The sequence below is a fragment of the Crocodylus porosus genome, unplaced genomic scaffold (genome assembly GCF_001723895.1).
Source record: "Crocodylus porosus isolate Cpor-Errol unplaced genomic scaffold, CroPor_comp1, whole genome shotgun sequence".
NCBI lineage: Eukaryota > Metazoa > Chordata > Crocodylia > Crocodylidae > Crocodylus > Crocodylus porosus.
Window position 1 is genome coordinate 68,324,759 of NW_017728947.1, and position 18,544 is coordinate 68,343,302.

General features: G+C 42.2%; 1 protein-coding gene across 2 annotated transcripts in view; it reads right to left on the reverse strand.

The window, feature by feature from the left end:
* Positions 1–9,951, reverse strand: part of HEATR5A (HEAT repeat containing 5A) — a 125,350-nt gene extending 115,399 nt beyond the window's left edge. Inside the window, exons 1-2 of one of the 2 annotated variants that reach the window (XM_019551573.1) lie at positions 9,868–9,951; positions 2,017–2,246 (exon numbers count right to left, since the gene is read on the reverse strand). In XM_019551573.1, the coding sequence (XP_019407118.1) occupies positions 2,017–2,142 (126 nt within the window). In that variant the 5' untranslated portion in view covers positions 2,143–2,246; positions 9,868–9,951. The remainder of the gene's footprint in view (positions 1–2,016; positions 2,247–9,867) is intronic. The other variant, XM_019551575.1, reaches the window with a different exon arrangement.
* Between the last annotated feature and the right edge of the window lie 8,593 nt (positions 9,952–18,544).

Consider the following 18,544-nt stretch of genomic DNA (forward strand, 5'->3'; position numbering starts at 1 on the left):
TAATAGGTTGGCTTTTTCCTGGGCATCAGTTGTCAGTTGCCCCATCTGGTTCAGCAGGGGTCCAATGTTGCCCTTGCTTTTCCTCTGGCTCCGAACATATCTGAAAAAGGACATTTTTATTGTTCTTGATGCTCGAAGCTAGTTGGAGTTCAGTTGCAGCCTTGGCTTTCCTGGTTTGCTCCCTGTAAGACTGGACCAGTGCAGAATAATCCTCCTTGGAGATTAATCCTGTCCTCCATCCTTTGTAGGCTTTTTTTTTTAGCCTTAGGAGGCCTGCTAGATGGCTAGAGAGCCGGGGGGGCTACTGTGCCCTGTTGCTGCCTTTTACCACACCTTTAACTCTCCTAAGAATAACAAACTTTCATTTTCTACCTGGGAGAACTTTACAAACTTTTCTCCTATGTCTGAAGAAGGATGCTTGTGCCCAAAAAAGCTTCCAAGTAATTAGATTTTTCCAAAAAAAATTATTTGGTCTAATAAAAGATATCATCTCTACCATGAGTTCCAATTCCTCTTGCCTCTAGGCCAATACAGCTACAACCTGGATACCTGAAATAAAGAGTCAAATTTTCACACAGCCTTTCCAATGAAAAATAATTTTGAAAAATCTATGGAAGCTAAGAGTTTTACATCTGTGATTACAGCTAAAAAACCTGCATATTTTCTAGAATGCACTTCTCTTTTGTCACTGTTAAGAATATTTTCCCAGGGCAGGGCTCAGTGATGTTATCCAGGGGAGAGAGGAGTTGGAACAACCCAGTCCAGGCCTAAAATGGGCAGCCATAAGGACTCTGCTGCCTCTGCTGTTTTTCCTTGCTACCCGGCTATGGGATAACACGAGCAGAGCTCCCCTGCTGGAGCCCTGAATGCTACACAGCACATGGAGGACTCCCCTCCACCAAAGCCCTGGGAACCTGACTGCAGCATAGCACAGAAAGAGCTTCTTCCCTGTTGAAGTCCTGGGCACCCGACTATGGCACCGCACCAGAAGAACTCCTTCTGTTGAAGCATCCAATTGCAGCGTGGCATGAGTAGATCCCCACCCCTCGACCAAATGATACTAAAGCCATCACTCTAGGTATTAGACCCAAAGGCTCCACGAGCTGGAAGTTGCCGATTCCTGTCTCTGGGCATCAGAAATACTACAGATTTTTGACACAAGATTATTGTCTTATTTGTTGTGTGCCAATCACCATTTTGGCACAGACAGACAGTAGTGCACTTGAACAGACAGACAGCAATTTAGAAATAAAGCCAAAGAAACACATTAGTAGGAGTTATGAAAAACTTGAGAACGTAATGAAATTTTTTTTCTTACTAAGACAACACTATGAAAGTTTAAGGAGATCTCATTATTTTTAATTTTCCTTGTAAAAACGTGATTAAACTGCCAAACAGTTTTAAAAGTTTCATAAAGCTAAATAACTAATATCTGAATTAATATACTATTAATGTGGAACAATATACACCATGCGACTCTGAAGCCAAACACAACACTTGGGACCTGTACAAACTGTTCAGGTACCCAGCAGGTCTGATGAGGGATCCTTAAACTTTGCCTTGTCTCAAGCACAGCAAATAAGCTATCCAACAAGTGATCATACCCTACCCTCGTATGTAGAGACAACAGTGCACCAAGTAGCCAGTTACCAAGAACTGGCTCTCCCATCATTCGGTAAGGAATGTGGGGAAACAAAGGGAAAGAAGCACCAGTTACAAGATAAAATCATTCTGTGATTATTTCTCCAACTCCTTTTTTTAAGGAGTTCTCCAGCTCAGGATCGAACACTGCTGATCAAGAGCCTAGAGTTGTAGCGGTAATTTTCTGAATACCCTTGTTATAATATGTACAGTGAATAGACTTTTCCAGTCTAAATTGCAAAAGATTAAATAGGAAGAAAGCAGTATGTATTATCACTGAGTTCTTTTGTCTGCTTTTAAAGACAACCAAGGAAAAGCAACATATGGGAAAAGAGTTCCTTAAAGTGTTATTTCTTTTAAAGGCATTATACTTACTCTGTCAGTCACTGGTAGGAGTTTCTCCAAAAACTGTAACCACTCAAAAACAAACTCAGCTTTCTGAAATTCACCAAGCTGCTTATACACTTCTTCATTAAGTAGCAAGCTATGAGCCAGCTCCATTCCTTGTACTCTCTCTTTAACACCACAGATTAAGACATTCGGAGCGAAAACTAATCAGAGGTCTTCTCATTAATACATCATGACTGAATCAGGAGACTGAATACCTAAACAGAAGATGATAAAAGTCATTAGAAAGCTAGGAATCACACCACATCAGAGGCATAACAATTAAGGTTTGTGCCTTGGATCAGCATCCTCCTTCTTCGCCCTGTGTCTCTGCCGCTGAATTTTTCTTCTGCAGCACCTAAAATGCCAGTTGCTGCCCCAGACCACGCTGCTCTGTGCCAAGGGCTGCTCTCTCACCGACTACAGCAGCTGCCTCCCCTCACCCTTGACACCAACTCCCATCACCATTGACTGCCACAAGTGGTGAAGTCAGCAGAGAGAAGCAGTGGTGAATGTAAAGCGGCACAAGAGAGGCTGCTGCAGTGGTAAGCAACAGGGGCAGAGGAATGCACAGAGCACAGCAATGTGCCAAGGCAAAGTACCTGAGGCACTCCTTCTAGGTCAGTGACTGGAGCCAGTACCTCAGTTGACTATCTCTAGTTACACTACTGCACCACATTTCAACCTCAGCTCACTGTAGCAAGTACTTGGAGATAAAGATTAGCTAATGCATCTGAATGGACATACCCTTGCAAGTATTTTATTTGGGTGCACTTGGCAATACTTTAGCGCTTTTGGAAATGAGACACTGACTGCAGTTATTTTACTTGAATCAGCATATTATAATACAGAGTATGCCCCATCAACTCTCTTATAAACTGTCAGCTCACCCCTATTTTATCCTGTTGCCAACTTCTAGTTCTACACTGAGCATTTGCTGAAAAGTAATGGTCTGCCCAACAAGAACAATGATTTGTGATCTAGAGTGAAATTTATTTACTGAAAACAAAGCTGGGACAAGAAGTGATGTTAAATGTATGTCAGTATTGGATAGTTTATTCACATATATAAAACACTTGTCTACTACCTTACTGTGTTACTAGCCACAACATAAAATGGTGAATTTGAATTTATCCAAGGAAACCAGATCATTTTGTTGTTAAACAAATTTCATCTAGACTTTTCTTTTAAAAAAAAAGTTAGTTCTTTAGGAACTCATGAGTCAATAGACATGAAATCAATAAAATTTTCAGTTAGATTTGTTGTTGCACTGTTCCTCAGAAACGAGTTTTAGGGGTTCCTAAACTCCAAAAATCAAAATAAACAAAGATTTCTAAAATATATTTTGTTTATTCTATTAGAATTCTTTATATCCAAATATGATTTTGTGAGGAATTTTTGTAGCAGTCTTAAACAAAAAAGATCAGACACTGGTAAAATGCCAGAGTCATATCTTTAACTTCAAAACAAATGATGCTTTCTAGAGGTCATTAAGACTGCTGAAAAAGCACTTTTTCTATGCAGCAGCAATATTATAGTGTAAAATGATCTATCAAGTAGCAAATGGGTAACACAAAGCAATACTAAATAATTTAATGCTCAGCTTGTCATCACATGCACAGCAGAAGGTTATCTTTATTACCTGCAACAAGTCTTAAATATAATACTTATTCCCCCCAAAAATTAGTCACATATAATTTATTACAGTGAGCCATCATATGAAATATACCTTAAATACTAGGCATCTTGACAATACCAAACTAGGCCACGACAAGCAAAATGATACATAAATAGGTGGCTAATTATATAAATTGCCCAATACAAGCCATTTCACAGCTTGCAAGCATTCTTACTCTAAGTATTCACATAAGCTAATTCTATCCATTTTATATTCTTCTGCAACCAACACAGACATTTGGGCAGAGGTTCATCATTATGACAGTGCAGAAATATACCATCTCTCCTGTTCTCATCCAGTATATTTCAGTCTAAGCATATCTGAATCATGTATTGCCACAGCCAGCTCCAAGTTACCTGAAAAGCTGAGGATTATGAAATGTAGCTTTTTTCTAAATATATGGAACTCAAAATCACATTTCAAATTTTTTGTTTTATAAAACCTGGAATCCCTAAATAAAAAAAAAAGAATACCATCTATAAATATTATAGAATTCTCCAAAGAGTACAAGAGAACAAAGAGTGCACTTTCACAGGACACTTCATAGTCCTCTATTTAACAAAATTTTAATAAAATAGGTTTTATTTCTTCAATGATAAAAATACATGTAGGTTTTTACATATGGAACCTTTAACAAAATGTTGAATTCCTGTAGAATTAAAATCTTGTTTCTCTTACAGGATGGCAAGTATACAATTTCCTCTGAAAACTCTCTCCTACACAGCTGTAATATATGAAACCCAATTCACAGGAAGATCAGTAAATACTGCTACTCTCATTATACAACATGTTCTGTTGCTACTTTCTCATGGGATGGAGTTAGATGTGCACTGAGAGCCTATAATGGCTTCAGAATTGCCCACTAAAATTTTAAAGCATGATATTCATCCATTCAAAAGTTCTTTCAGCTAATACGGACTACAATTAATTTCTCTTTTCATTTGTGATTAGGAAATAGCTGGTAGGGTAGCAATTTGTCTATGGTTTGTCACAAATAGGAAACTGAAGAGGTTAGTGGTTAGTAAGTAACAATGGGTACTTTTGCAATCTAGAACAGAACACAGCTGCTCTGTAATGCAACCAGGAGTTAGGCAATGGAGGTAAAAGCAAAATGCTACAGAACAAAAGGCCAATGGTACTTTTACTAGATTCTGCCAACATTTTCACTCTCCACTCATATTCCAAAGTCTCAGAACTTTTATAGTGAAATTATCACCAAAATGCATGCTACTTAACTAAAAGTCCTTTCTAATGTGTAGGAATCACATTTGAATCCGGAGTAATGTATTTGTAAAAAGCATCAAAAGCGCATAGATAGAAAACATGTTACCTTTTGTTTAACACTACATAAAATTAAAAAATGATCAATAAGGTGTTTTAGCTGAACTTTAAAGCAGGGCTGTACAACAGCCCACAAAAAGTTAATTTGTAGTCCCTGGGCTCTCACCTGGCCTACTGCCCTCCTAATTGCTCTGGCTGCCCTCTGCCTTTCACCTCCCTCCTCTAGCTTCCACTTCCTGCCCCCACTCCAGGGGGCAGAACAGGGTGGCCTAGCCCTGCTGCTGTGAGAGCATGACCTGTGGTGTCCTGCTTTGAAGTTAAGTGCCTCCTACTGTTTTGTCAGTGTGCTTTAAAAATACACTTCAACCAGAAACCCGATGTCCAAGCTCTGCCAGCCTTTAGCCCCATGTGGAATGCATCCAAACCCCTTTTTCTTGCATAGAACTCTTTTATTAGTGAAACCAGGTCCCAGACACCTCATATACCCAACTGTCAGTGGGCACCAAGTCCCCACAGCCACAAGTCAATGCTTATTTGTGGCTCTGGTAATTCCAGAACAGGGAGCTGTTGAAATCAGAACACAGCTGACACATTACCAAGCAAAGGTGCAGAACAGTAATAAGGAAATGTGATATTTCTCAAAAAACACTGGTGTTGGAATAAAAAAAAAACAAATGCACCTTGATAACTAACCATAATGTGACATTTATATTGCATATGGAAGAGCTGGGTCCTAGTATTATAAATTTTATGAATACTATATTTTATTGCCAAACTGTCCAGCCATTCACTACATGCAGGAAGCAACATCAGCTCCAAAGTATGGACAATACTCTTAATAAGACTAAGTTGTGTCCGCATACGAGACAGAGTTAAATATTATTGCATATTAAGGCATATTTCTTTGACATTCCCTTCCATCAGGGTGGAGTATTGAGATTATGAGATTACTCCATGTATAAATACAAATAAACTCTAGAAGAAATAGATATCTCTAAGCAACCCCCCATCCCAAAAAATGAAGTTTTAATCATGGCTCATTACTCCAAGGATAAGCAGTGATAAATAATGTAAACCACTACCCAGTTTATTTTATTTGCAAGCTTCTTCCCAGACTCATATGATTTCTATTTATTAATAATTACCATTTGATTCCTCATGGTTGTTCCAATACCTTGTCTCTCTCTACCCATACAGGTAGAATTTACTTTGTGTATTCAGGTAACAATAAGATAAAGATCAAGTAAACCATGATCATCTGCTTCTACTCAGTAGTGAAAATTAAAAGCAAGCACTGCAGTAACTTATAATAATAATTATCTTACATTTTATTTTTAAATTAATATTGAGCAAGAAGTCCAAAAACATTTCTGCACCATTTGGTACAAAAATAGATGTACTATCAATAAACAGATATATTGTCCTAGACTCCAAATGTTACATTCCAACAGCAATGAGAAAAAGCACATTTGATAATACTAGTAATAATCCTTCTCCTGTACTTGTGAGAATATAGCACCCTGTACATTATGGTCTATGTTAGAGGTTCTCAAAGATTTTATGCCAGAGCCCGGCAAACCGGAGCCCAGCAGTCACAGCCGACTGAGGCTGGAATTTCCAGCCAGCAGACAGGTAAGGATACCCTCAACCCTGGGTGGGGTGGGGAAGTGGGGGGCCAAACCCTGCACTGCCACAGGCCCTGCGGAAAGAGCCGCGGCATCTCTGCCCAGCTCTGGGGGGCCACGGTTTGCTGGTCCATGGCCTGTTCCAGTCCGGCAGCCAACCATGCTGTGGGCCAGCGGCCAACCCGCCGTGGCCTGGGAATTGAGAACCCCTGGTCTATGCACTCAATCACACTAATTCAATCAGAAACATGAAACCCCACTCAAATTCCCTAGCAGCAAGTGCCTGTTTTTCAGCAAAAAGTGCTACAGAAGCCCAGAGTACTACAATTTTAACTATTTTTGAACAACTCCTTTTTTCTTAGGAGTCAGATTGACTAACATGTCTAAGGAGAAACATGACCAATATATTCTAGAGAGGGTCTTCCAATCTATAATATTTAGTCTGTGGTTAACAGTTCTAATCAATTTTATTCCTATGGGGTTGCTGTAAAAATTTAATAGGATGATCATTACTTCTGCTCCTTTGGTGACTATGCAAGACAATCAATGCACAGACCTATTTTAAGTACTTAACCACACCTATTTAAGAATGCTTTAAAAATAAACTATATTTCTAAAAGACTCCTCCGACTTCTTATGACAAGAGAAAGGTCTGTTCATTCTCATCTTTTGGTCCTATAGCTGTACTAAAATCATCAGACAATTTCCATGAATTTGCACAGCTATTAATTGACAGAATCCATCTTGATTTACTGACCTCAGAGAAATAAAATCAGACTCTATCTTTAGTTTTAAACTTTATTTACTAGACAAATTATATATTTTTTGGAGTACAACCCTGCACTTCCTAAACTCTTAAAACTTCCCCTGAGTTAAAAGAAGACACAACTGCACAAGGACTAAAAGTTTGGCAACCTGTTAGGAAGCCAAGACTAATGTCATAATGTAACATAAATAGGATTCAACCAATGTAAAATATTTTACAAAGGACAGAACTTTAATACATGAATAAGTATTTAAGAAACAGATCCTGCTGATGTAAAAATCAGAACCTGAAAATCTTAGCTGCTTATAGTTTCATAGTTGGTACGGTCAGAAGGGACCTGAGCAGATCAAGTCCAACCCCCTGTCATGGCAGAAAAGAATGCTGGGGTCAAATGGCCCGGGCTAGGTGTCTATCTAGCCTCCTTTTGAAGACTCCCAGGGTAGGAGCAAGCACCACTTCCCTTGGAAGCTGGGTCCAATCTTAGTCAACCTGGCTGTGAAGCAGTGCTTCCTGATGTCTAGCCTGATCCTATTCTCTTAGAATACTACTCACTTAGAATAATTTGAAAATAAATCTTGGCAACCGTGGTTAGAACATTTAGATAATATGCTTAAAGATTTTAGAATGATTCTACATAAAAAAAAAATCTTAGCTTCTGCAGGACTATACGGAAACAATTATTCCCTACTTACAGAAAAAGTGCGATTAGTAAAGGTAACTGAAGAAAGGGTGACGACAAACCTTTAGACTACATGGCTTTTCCCAGTAGTTTCTCTCTACTTAAGATGTTAAGCTGCAATGTCCTCTGTTACGTTGTGGTGTGCCTGTGGAGTAAATTCTTACTTAACAAAACCATGTGAAGCAATTCTGGCCTACTGCTCTGGCTGGATAATTCTCTGATGCCTCCAAATATGGTCTATGTTCAGAGCTGGAATTCATCCTTGCTCTCTCATTCTACAGATAAATGTAAGACAGTAGAGCTCGCTTTCATTCAAACCAAACATATACAAGAAACCAGATAAAATGTTAACTAAACATTAATGTTTACAATATTTTACCATTAGAGATAAAAATGAAATAGGAAAGTTAGCTATATGAATTCTAACTGTTATTAAAAAGCAGCACTAGACTTTATCCGGAATATTTCACACTACATGCTGCTTAATTACTGAACCATAAGGCCCTGGTCTTTCAAACAAATAGTCGGTAGTAGCATAAATAAAGTTTAAGCACATGAAAGTGTTTTCCAAATCAGGATCTAACACACATTAAAGCAGAATTTAAAAAAAGGATCAAGTCAGTTATTCAGCAGATCTCATATACGCCAACAATAGTGCAGAAAAGGAAGCAAAGTTTGGCTAAGGTCTGTCCTCTGGCACTCTTTTCAGTACTCTGCTATTTGTCCATCCAAGCAGTCCCTTTCTTGTAGTCTTGGACAGGGTTTTCCTGGTTGTCTTCTCACTTTCCCTTCAAAGCTTCCCAAGTGCAAGCTCCTCCAACTGAAGCAGTGTTAACAGCCCTTCTGCAGACAGCACTCTAGCGCTTTATGCACCCGTGTCATTTATTCTGGCCCACTGGCAGAACAGGACCAGGCAATGCTCAAAACGCTAACTGCTGCAGGAGCACAACATGCACTGCCTCTTCCAGCATGGCTCAAACTTGTTTTTTGTTTTAATAAGCCAAAAATCAATTGATAAATAAAACCCCAACCCTTTACCAACTTACAGGATTTGGATGCCAGATCCCCCTCCTCTGCAAGGCTTGTGAAAACCTACCAGCAGCAAAGAAGGAATCAACCCCAGACTGCAAATTACAGGGGAGTTTGGGGAGGCTGCGCCACACCATAAGAGGCAAGAGCCCCCTTGTAAGATTTGAAAACCATAAAGGGGGGGCCAGGTCTCTGATCCGATTGCTCCTTCCAATTAACTGGTTTAGTATTTTTTGCAGACCTGCCCCAAGAGTCAAAGTGTAATTTGAACGCTGAGCAACCCTGCACACTGGACACCCCAGACCTACCCACTCCTCTGCTGTTACCTTTGTTGAGCATCCCCCTGCGTTATCTCCAGAAAAGTACGGGGGGCGTGGGCATGAAATAAGGCGGCCTGTTGTCTTCAGTGACAAGGCACCTCTGCCTCCCCGCTTGCCCGAAAGAGGGCAGGGAAAGCCGGACCACAGCTGGAAGCCATCCACTTCGGGATGCGTGTGCTTTCATTTCCTCCCCGTGAAGCGGGTGCCTGTCTCCTGGGCGGAGGGAGGCTGCTCCCCAGGCCGGCGGCTCATCCCTGCCTCACCGTCCTTACTCCCCAGGCTCGCCGGTGCGACACTGCACCTCCCCGGGCCGCGGGTCCGACTGAGCACCGAGGGGGGCGGGCGGCGCTGCCCGCCTCTCCTCGCCCTCTGTGCCGAGCGGGGCGCGGGGCAGGCACCGCATCGACTCGACCTGCCTGCCCTCCCGGGGCCGCGCTCCCACGCGAGGCGAAGAGGCTCACCTGGCGCCCGCTGTCCGCCCAGCTCGGGGCGCGGTCGTTGGGGCCGCGCTGCTGGGATCGCGTCGCGGCTCTTCCCTCCCGGGCCGGCGGCAGAGGGGCGGGGAGCGGCGCTAAGGGCCGCGCAGGCGGGAGAGCGGCAGCGGGCGCAGGCCGCACGGCTCTGGAGCGCGGGGGCGGGGGCAGGAAGGAGTCGCGGCGGCCTGTGCGCCAGCCCCGCGTGGGGCAGCGCCGAGCTCCCCCAGCCTCGGCTCGGCCCGCCCCGCCGGCAACTTCACGGCGCGGGGCCACCGGGCGGCCGCGCTGAGGCACGAGCAGGCGGCCCTGTCCCTTGGCGGGGAGACTCCGTTTCTCCGGCCTGGGCCAACCAGCGGAGCAGGGCGGACACCCTTGTCCTCCTGAATGAGTGACTCTCACACCCGGGCTGCCTCGGGAGCTTTTTTAGGGGTCTCATGGAACAGAACCAGCGAGAGAAACCCAGGGATTCCCGCTAAGAGCCCCTAGTGCTAGAAACAGGCTGCCCTGGCTCCATCTTTTTGAGTTTTTGCCCTTGAAAAGTTACCCCATTCTTCTTCCAGAGTAAAAAAAAATGAATGAAAGCCAAACACTGGCACTTTCTGAGCATAACAAGGGCTGCCTCAAGCCTAGAAAGGCTGAGCGAGGACCTAGTTTGTTAGCATCCTTCCCCTCACGGGCTTGTGTCTTCAGCAGCCGCTGTGCGTAACCAAAGCCAGGCAGAATCGGGCATCTCCCCCTCCAGGGAAACCTAAGTGCAAATGGACTCGGACCTGAGGGACGAGCTGCAGTGGGGATGGAGAGCAGCAAGGGCCTACGGCACAGCACCGCTGTACGTAATACAGGGGAAGGAGAAGTACCAACTTGCTTCTAAGGTCTCCCTCCAAATCTTCACAGGTATATTGCAAAGCACCGAATGTAGCTCTCTTAACACTTGAAAGAGCTAACTCTATCCTACTAGTATTTATTACTCAGTTCCACCTGCAGGTTACAGGCCCAGGCTTCAGATGTGGCACTCAGATCACATTCTCTCTCCTTTCTTTTTTGTTCATATGTAAGTGTAAGCTCACTACAATAAGGCATAACTACTTAAAACTGTATGTATTTTCTGGGTGTTTGTTTGCTATAAGTAGGCATTCTATACCTTCCACTTTCCACTATACTTTTAAATAGATTAGGATGCTAGTAGGATGAAGTTTACTTCAATGCAAGGCTTTGTTTCCAAGAGCTGAAAGACTTCCTCACTTACATGGCACGAGTTTCACAGATCAAGTATTGAGCTAAAATCAAGATCAGGGCCTAAATCATTGAAGCTTTCTGCACTTGGGCAAGAAAGAACGTGTTAACTATGTGCTTTGTTCTATAGAAAAATGGAAGTTGTTATAGCAAATGTTAACAGTCCTCTGAATACCGCCTAAACATATTCCATGCTAGTAGTAGCAGCTATGTTTTCACTCTGGAAATCTGAAGTCTTATCCCTGCATTGTCTCCCCAAAAGAGAAGCAGTCCAGCTGAGGAGCTGCCCCAGCCCCGCTGCATGCCCAGGGGACAGCAGGACATGCCACAACTGGATGGTGCCTGGGCCAGGTGGGACTGAGGGACCTGCCACGGGCTGGACAAAGATGCACCACAGGCCGTATTTTCCCCACCCCTGCTCCAATGGGGCAAATTGAAAGATACAGATATCTCACTGAAGTGAGCTCCAGCTCATGGAAACAAAATTAGAAAAATATAGCACACAAGCTAGATTATGAATGTGCACATCTACCCTGCCACCTGCTTGAGTTTAGACTAATACAGGTAGCTTCCTCTCTCAACTCATTTTTATTGACAATATGGTTAGACTGGTGCTGTACTGAAAAAATAAAATTTTTCTGTTTAATTTTGTTAACTATAATGCTAATGAAGAAAAGACTTCTGCTAGAACTGTGATAAAGACAGTGGCTGGCTGAAATATGTAACTTAAAGAAGTCAGTTTGTTGTTTTATCCCCATAATGCAGAGTGGCTAAGTGTGAGTTGCAGTGTTCAGCTTGAAACTGTGATTCAGCTTAGAAACATCAAACAAACAATTACAGTAATGAACTGCTGTAGATGTTACAAAGTTCTTGGTTACAAACACCAGATATGATCAGTCAAAAAGGGCATAGTTCAACACTCCCAAGATGGGAGTTTCCCTGGAGATGCCAGAAGGGGCGAGGCCATGACAATGCAGGGCCAGGATTTTCACGGAGACTCGCCCAGGCAGCGCAGGCCGGGCATGTGGCTTGGCGGGAAGCTGCTCTGGGGCTGGGGCTGGGATTCTGTGGCAGTGACAGTGTGGTCCGGAGCCAAGGCAGAGCTGCAATCTGCTGCCTGTATGCCCCTGCCTGGGGCATGTGGGCAGCGAGGCAGAGCCGTGATCTGCTGCCTGCACACCCGTGCTGCTGGGAAATGGAGTCGAGCCGCCAGCTGCATGTCCCATTTTGCCAACCTATTCTAACCAAACTTACACACTTACCAACGTCTTCAAATGACCATTATGGTAGATGCAGCCTAGGAAAAAAGAATACCAGCTCTGTACTACAAAAGAAATGTTCATGCTGGATGATGTTTCTGGCTGCACCAGCTTTAGGGCCACTTCATATCAACAGTATCCAATGCTACTGGGTGACTAAGTTCATCCAGTTTGTATTTGTTACTCAGTATTAGTCAGTTTATTATGACTCTTCAGTATGACAATATATTCTTTTTCCCCATAACTTTGTAGATAGAGTTTACCATTTACTAATTTTTCAACGGCACATTTCAGCAACAATGCCTGTAGTTTGTGTGTCTTATAAGATCCTTTGAGGCATGTAAGAAAAATACTGTAGATGTAATTTTTAAATGTTTCTAATGTTCTGCAGTACAATTTAAGAAATTAAAATTATTAATTTTTTGCCACTGAATTCAATTTTACTTTTTTCAAACCATTATTCCTAATCCAAGGACTAAACGACACATTATGTTCAGCCAAATTAGTTAATACAACAGGGAATGCACAGAGCATTCATTGTAATGAACAAAACCATTAATTATTCGTCCCCTTATGTAGCCTATAAATCAGTGCATGTATTGACTTATTTCAAAATCCCGTAAACCTTGGTTATAGTCTTTCCATGATTTTATCATCCTGTTTACTTTATGTGGTATATTTATAACATACAGTTGCTCTACTAAAATTTGTGGACTTCTCCCCATGGAACCTCATTAATTTAGCTACACTGTTTCCAGTTCAGCAGGCGGTGCATGCAAAGCAGTGCTGATATTTCAGTGCTGTGCTGCCTGGCATCATACATTTGTGGGGTTGACATCCTGTGGGATTCATAGTGCAAACCACTGCCAAGATTTAACTGCCTAAAGGATTCTCCCTTTAGTGGTAACAGCAGATTTCTACCTTTTGCATAATGGCCAAGTGCCTATTCAGCAGGTAGGAGACCTGGGTTTCAATCTATCTGCAACCCAAAGGGTTCAAATCCACATCTCACAGAGGAATGCCTGATGACCAGGTTAGAGTTCAGTTGAAGGCAGTCTGCACCCTTGTACTTGAAGCAGGGGTACTGTCTGGAAAGGAATACAAGAGTTGGAGTCATAGAGAAAGCCAGTAAAAGGAAGCCTCACTGTAGCTCAGTAATGAGGACACTTCCTGACGGAAGGATTCCTGGGTTCTGGTCCCTGACCCTGACATAGTGTATTTTGCATTAAAGAGCTACTAGCCCCCCTCCAATGATTTACAAACAGGAACACTTTGTTTCTGAATTCCAAATGGCCTTTGGCAGGAGATAGCCTCCTCCTACATGCTCACCTCAGATGGGGTTGCAGTTAACCTTACGTACCTAAGCCATTTTTCTGGCAATTATTTAGACATCTAAGGCGTTCCAGGTTCCCAGGCAAGTTTGTGTGAATCACTTAACTTGGATATAAATTCTGCCTAAATTCCATTTTAGGTGCCTCCTTTGTGAATGCTATGAGACAATTCACTCATGCAAGTAACCTCACTGGTTTCAATATTAGTTAAAGTATTTGTTTCTACATGCTGACAATGACATTATAGTCTGATCCTAGCTTTTGCAGAGCCTGTTTGTTATGGGGTTTAACTTCTAAAATATTCAAATACTATATTGCTTATCGACTTTTAGAGTGAAATTTTTCCTTGCAGTTGGTTGCTTTTTGTTCAAAAAAGAGGAAAATACAATGTCTGAACTATCTGGAGAGCAGCAGCTGTTGTTTTTGCACCTGTCTCCACTTTTCCTGCTAATATTTAGACTGAGAGTAAACAAAAATCTGTTCTGTGGGCTTTGCAACATTAGAAAACACAGTAAAACAGTTACCAAATTGAAAGTGTGAGATCAGTAAAACAGTAAGCCTACTTCATTTGAAGATGACAGAAACATTGGAATTTGGAAGAAAAGGAAGATGAGGAAAGTTGTGGGTCCACTTCTCAGTAGTAAGAGCGAGATGCTAACCGACAAAACAAAGAATGTAGAGCTTACTCAATGACTGTTTTGCTAAAGTTCACAAAAAAGAAGCAAGCCAACCAACCAAAAACAAATAAAAATCCTGGTAACCAGGGCCATCCCTTGTGGGGTGGAATTGGGGCGACTGCCCCAGGCGCCATGCTTTGGGGGGGGCTCCATGGAACTGGGTGGAGTGACATGGCGACTCCACGCTGCCACTGGCTTCACATCTGGCCACTTGGCATCTCCCACCCCAGCCACCGAATACACCACCAGTTTCCTTGCGCCCAGGGTCGGGCCCCACACAGGCTGATTTGTCCAGGGCCCCGCCCTCTGCTTGAGTCATCTTTGCTTGTACCATACAGCTGATCATCTCAAGAATAATTAAAAAGGAGGAGGACTGTGGATTATGATAAATAAAGAGTACTTCAGAAAGTTCTTGACAAATGTGAATTACAGTTAGGTGGACCTAAAATAATCCCAGAATGCCAGAGGAATTAGCAAAAGAAATCTCAGAGTCACAAGCAACAATATTTTGCAAAGTCAAGATGACAGGTAAAGCCCAAGAAGACTGCAGAAGGGCCAACATAGTGCCCATCTTTAAAAAAAGGAAAAGGAAGACTTGGGAAATTACAGAGCAGTCAGCAAAACTGCAATGTCTGGAAAGTTACTGGAGTAAATTATAAAACAGTCAATCTGTAAATACCCAGAGAAGGAAACGTAATTGCTAACAGCCAACGTAGATTTGTTAAGAACACATTGTGCTAATCCAACTCAATACCCTTCTTTGACTAGTTTGGTGCATGAAGGAAATGTGGAGGGCATAGTATACTTTGAATATACTAATAAGGCTTTTGATACAGTCCCACATGATGTTCTTATAAGTAAAATGGGAAATTGTTGCCTAGATAGAATTACTATTAGGTGGATATGTAAATAGCTTAGTGACTGAAAGCAGAAATAGTAACTACAAATGGATCAACATCAGAATGGAAGACTTGGAATAGGGTTCCGCAGAGTTTTGTTCTGTGCACAGCGCTGTGCAATATTTTTGTGAATTAGGAATTGAATGAGGAGTTTCCTTATCACGACCAGCTTGTAGATTACACAAAATGAAAAGGGGTTATAACAGGAGCAGAATTCAAGGGGATCTTGTTGAATTGAAGAACTAGGCTATAGATGACAAAACAGAATTTAGTAAAGACAAACACATCAACAAATGTAAAGCATGAGCTAGCTGGTTAGACAGTAGCGCTTTTAAAAAAGATCTGATGATTCTTGTTCTCAGACTCAACATGAGTCAGCAAAATGATGCTGTCAGAAAAATACGGATATAATTTTGAACTGCATTACCAAGAGTATTGTTAAGACGGGAGGTGATAGAAACATTCTACTAAATGCTGACAGCTTCTGCTGGAGTTTTCAGTCTAGTTCTGGGCTCTCGTAATTTAAGAAAGGCATGGAAACACTGGAAAGGACTCAGAGGTGATTGACAAAGATGATAAAGGGGTTGGAATGCAAGCCACACAAGGAAGGGTTGAGAGAACTCGATGTGTTTAATTTGGAGAAATGACGATTAAGTTTTCAAATATTTGAACGACTGCAATAAAGAGGAGGAAGAATGACTCTTCTTCTTTGTCAAAAACAGCAAGACATGAAACAGGTTTCAACTGTAGAAAAGCAGATTTGTGACAGTGGAACAAGCTGCTCAGGGAAATTGGGGACTCTCCTTTTCTGAAGGTTTTCAAGAGACTGGATAGGCATTTGTCTAGGACAGTTTGGGAACAGCACATCCTGCATTTTTGCCGATGGCTGGGCTAAATGACCTTTGAGATTCCTTTCATCTCAATTATTTTCCAATTCAAATAACAGACAGGTAAAAACATGAAAATAGTGAATTTCACATCATCATAAAAATGGTCAAAAAAAGGATGTCCAATTATTTCTGACAGTTCTAATATATATTTTAAGAACCCTGATAAAGTTAATCTGACAAGAATGAAAGGTTAGTGAAGTGAAGATAAGGACTGCTGACTTGATTGGCAAGTCCTCCCACAAACCTCTTCCCTTTATCACTAATCCAAAATTGTGTCCTGCAATCTCTTTTTTAATGCAGCATACTAAACAGCTGAAGCTCCTCTTTTTCATATTTTTAGTACATACTGATGTAACAGGTCATTTGCTGGGATACTTACTCATGTATTATATTAAAATGAATAGGAAAATTAAATTCAGTGCCAAGATGCACTAATATATAGAGAGAGACAGACAGACAGGCTAAAACGATATGACAGGAACATCACTTATTTGCTTTTCCGTGATGTATATGATGTTCATATTTTCTAAATAATACATAATGCTATTTATAGTTATAATACCCTGTTCATTTCAAATATGAAAACTGCCCTGTGAGCATTAAGCCTTGCAATACTCCTGTAAGTGGTATTACCCAGTACCCAAGGTAGATCAGGAAGAGGAAGGAAATGCACATGAAGCTCCAGCGAAGAAACAGGAGGCAAAGGAGTGCTGCCAAAGCAAGAGAAGGGGAAGCTGTTGCTGTTACTACATTTTTAATAGAAGAGGATATGTATTAAAAACCCTTCTCTTCTCCATTTTCACTCTTGCTTACACTTGCTCTGACCAGCCCTCCAGGTACAAGTCCCACAGCTCATATGGCTTCCAAATTTTGAATTGCGTTCTGGGAGCTTTCAGTAAACTTAATGAGGTTTTGGGAGACAACAAGCTCCCATAATTCCTTGAAGATATTTCCAACAGCCCCTCATTGCTGGCACAATTTCCAAAGCCTTTTCCCCCCAAATGAAAAAATTCTCAGATCCCTCTCTTCACTCAGCATATATCATCATCATTACAGTAGCACCTAGAAAACCCAAGTGTCAACAGTGTCTCAAGATGCTACATGCTGTGCATGCACGCACAATTACAGCTTTTGCCAAACATTTAGTTTAAAAGTTATCCTTATTTCATAGATGGTGAACTGAGGCACAAAGAAGGGATTTAACTAAAGTCACACAGGAAGTTTGGCTGAACTAGGATCTAAGGTCAGATTCCTTGAGCATTGCAGAACATTACCAAGACCATACTTCCTCTCTGTAAATTGTCCACTGGTGCTTTAGAATAGTGGCCATCTTGGGTGCATCCCCATGAGTATGCACATGGGGTTTGCAGTGCCTCAAAGCCACTTGAGACACCACAAACTGCACACGGTACACGTGCACTTGTGCACCGTGCTGCTAATTTGCAGCACAGCAGCCAGTTTTTTGACAGGTTTTTTTTGACATGCTGTCAAAAAACAACTGCTGCTAAAAAAAAGCAGCACGGAGCACGCAGCAGCAACATGTGCCATCAGAAACCAGAGCCTGGCCAGCCAGAGCCACATTCTGGCTGCTGGCCAGGCTCTGAGCAGCTGGCTTGATGCTGCTGCTACTACCCCCGGCAGCTCCCAAGACCCCAGGTAACACTGCTGGGGCCAGAACAGGTGCCAACCCCAGCCTCTCATACCCGACCCGGGTCCCTTTGCTGTGCACCTGGGTGCGTAGGGTCATGCTCAGGGACAAATAGCAGCATGCACCCCTTCATGTGTGCATTCATGAGGATGCACCCCCTGCATCTAAGGTGGACTCTGGCAAAGTAGTAGAGGATGTTCCAGCAGCATAACACACGAAGCTGAAGGAACATTGGTTATGATATCCTACCTCTGAAGAAACTGGCTCTCAACAGTACTTGGTAATGAATTTTGCCAGCTGGAACACTGCTTTCAGATCCTAATCACAAGCCTTGTGGTGAAACTGAGTTGTTAGGGTAGGTAGCAGTGGCTATGTAGCTTCAGAATGAGCACTTTCATGTACTTCAGTGGGAACTGAGGTCTGACATTTCACTTGCAAGGGAAGACACAAAGAATGGGAACTGGGTACCCTGGATATTTGCAAATCAGGTAGACTGAAGTTGGGAAGCACAGAACACTATTTCTGGGAAGGTGTCAGAGTCATGGGAGAGGAATTAGAGGTAGTAAGACAATGTATCAAAGTAATTCAGTTGTAAATAAAAGGAGTTTCCAATTTGAGAAGGATAACATTTGTGTGCATGCTGTTTCCTGCAATACACTGAGAGTACATTAATTGATATTAATTCTATTTGTGCGGATTTGTGGACACATGCACAGGATAACCAG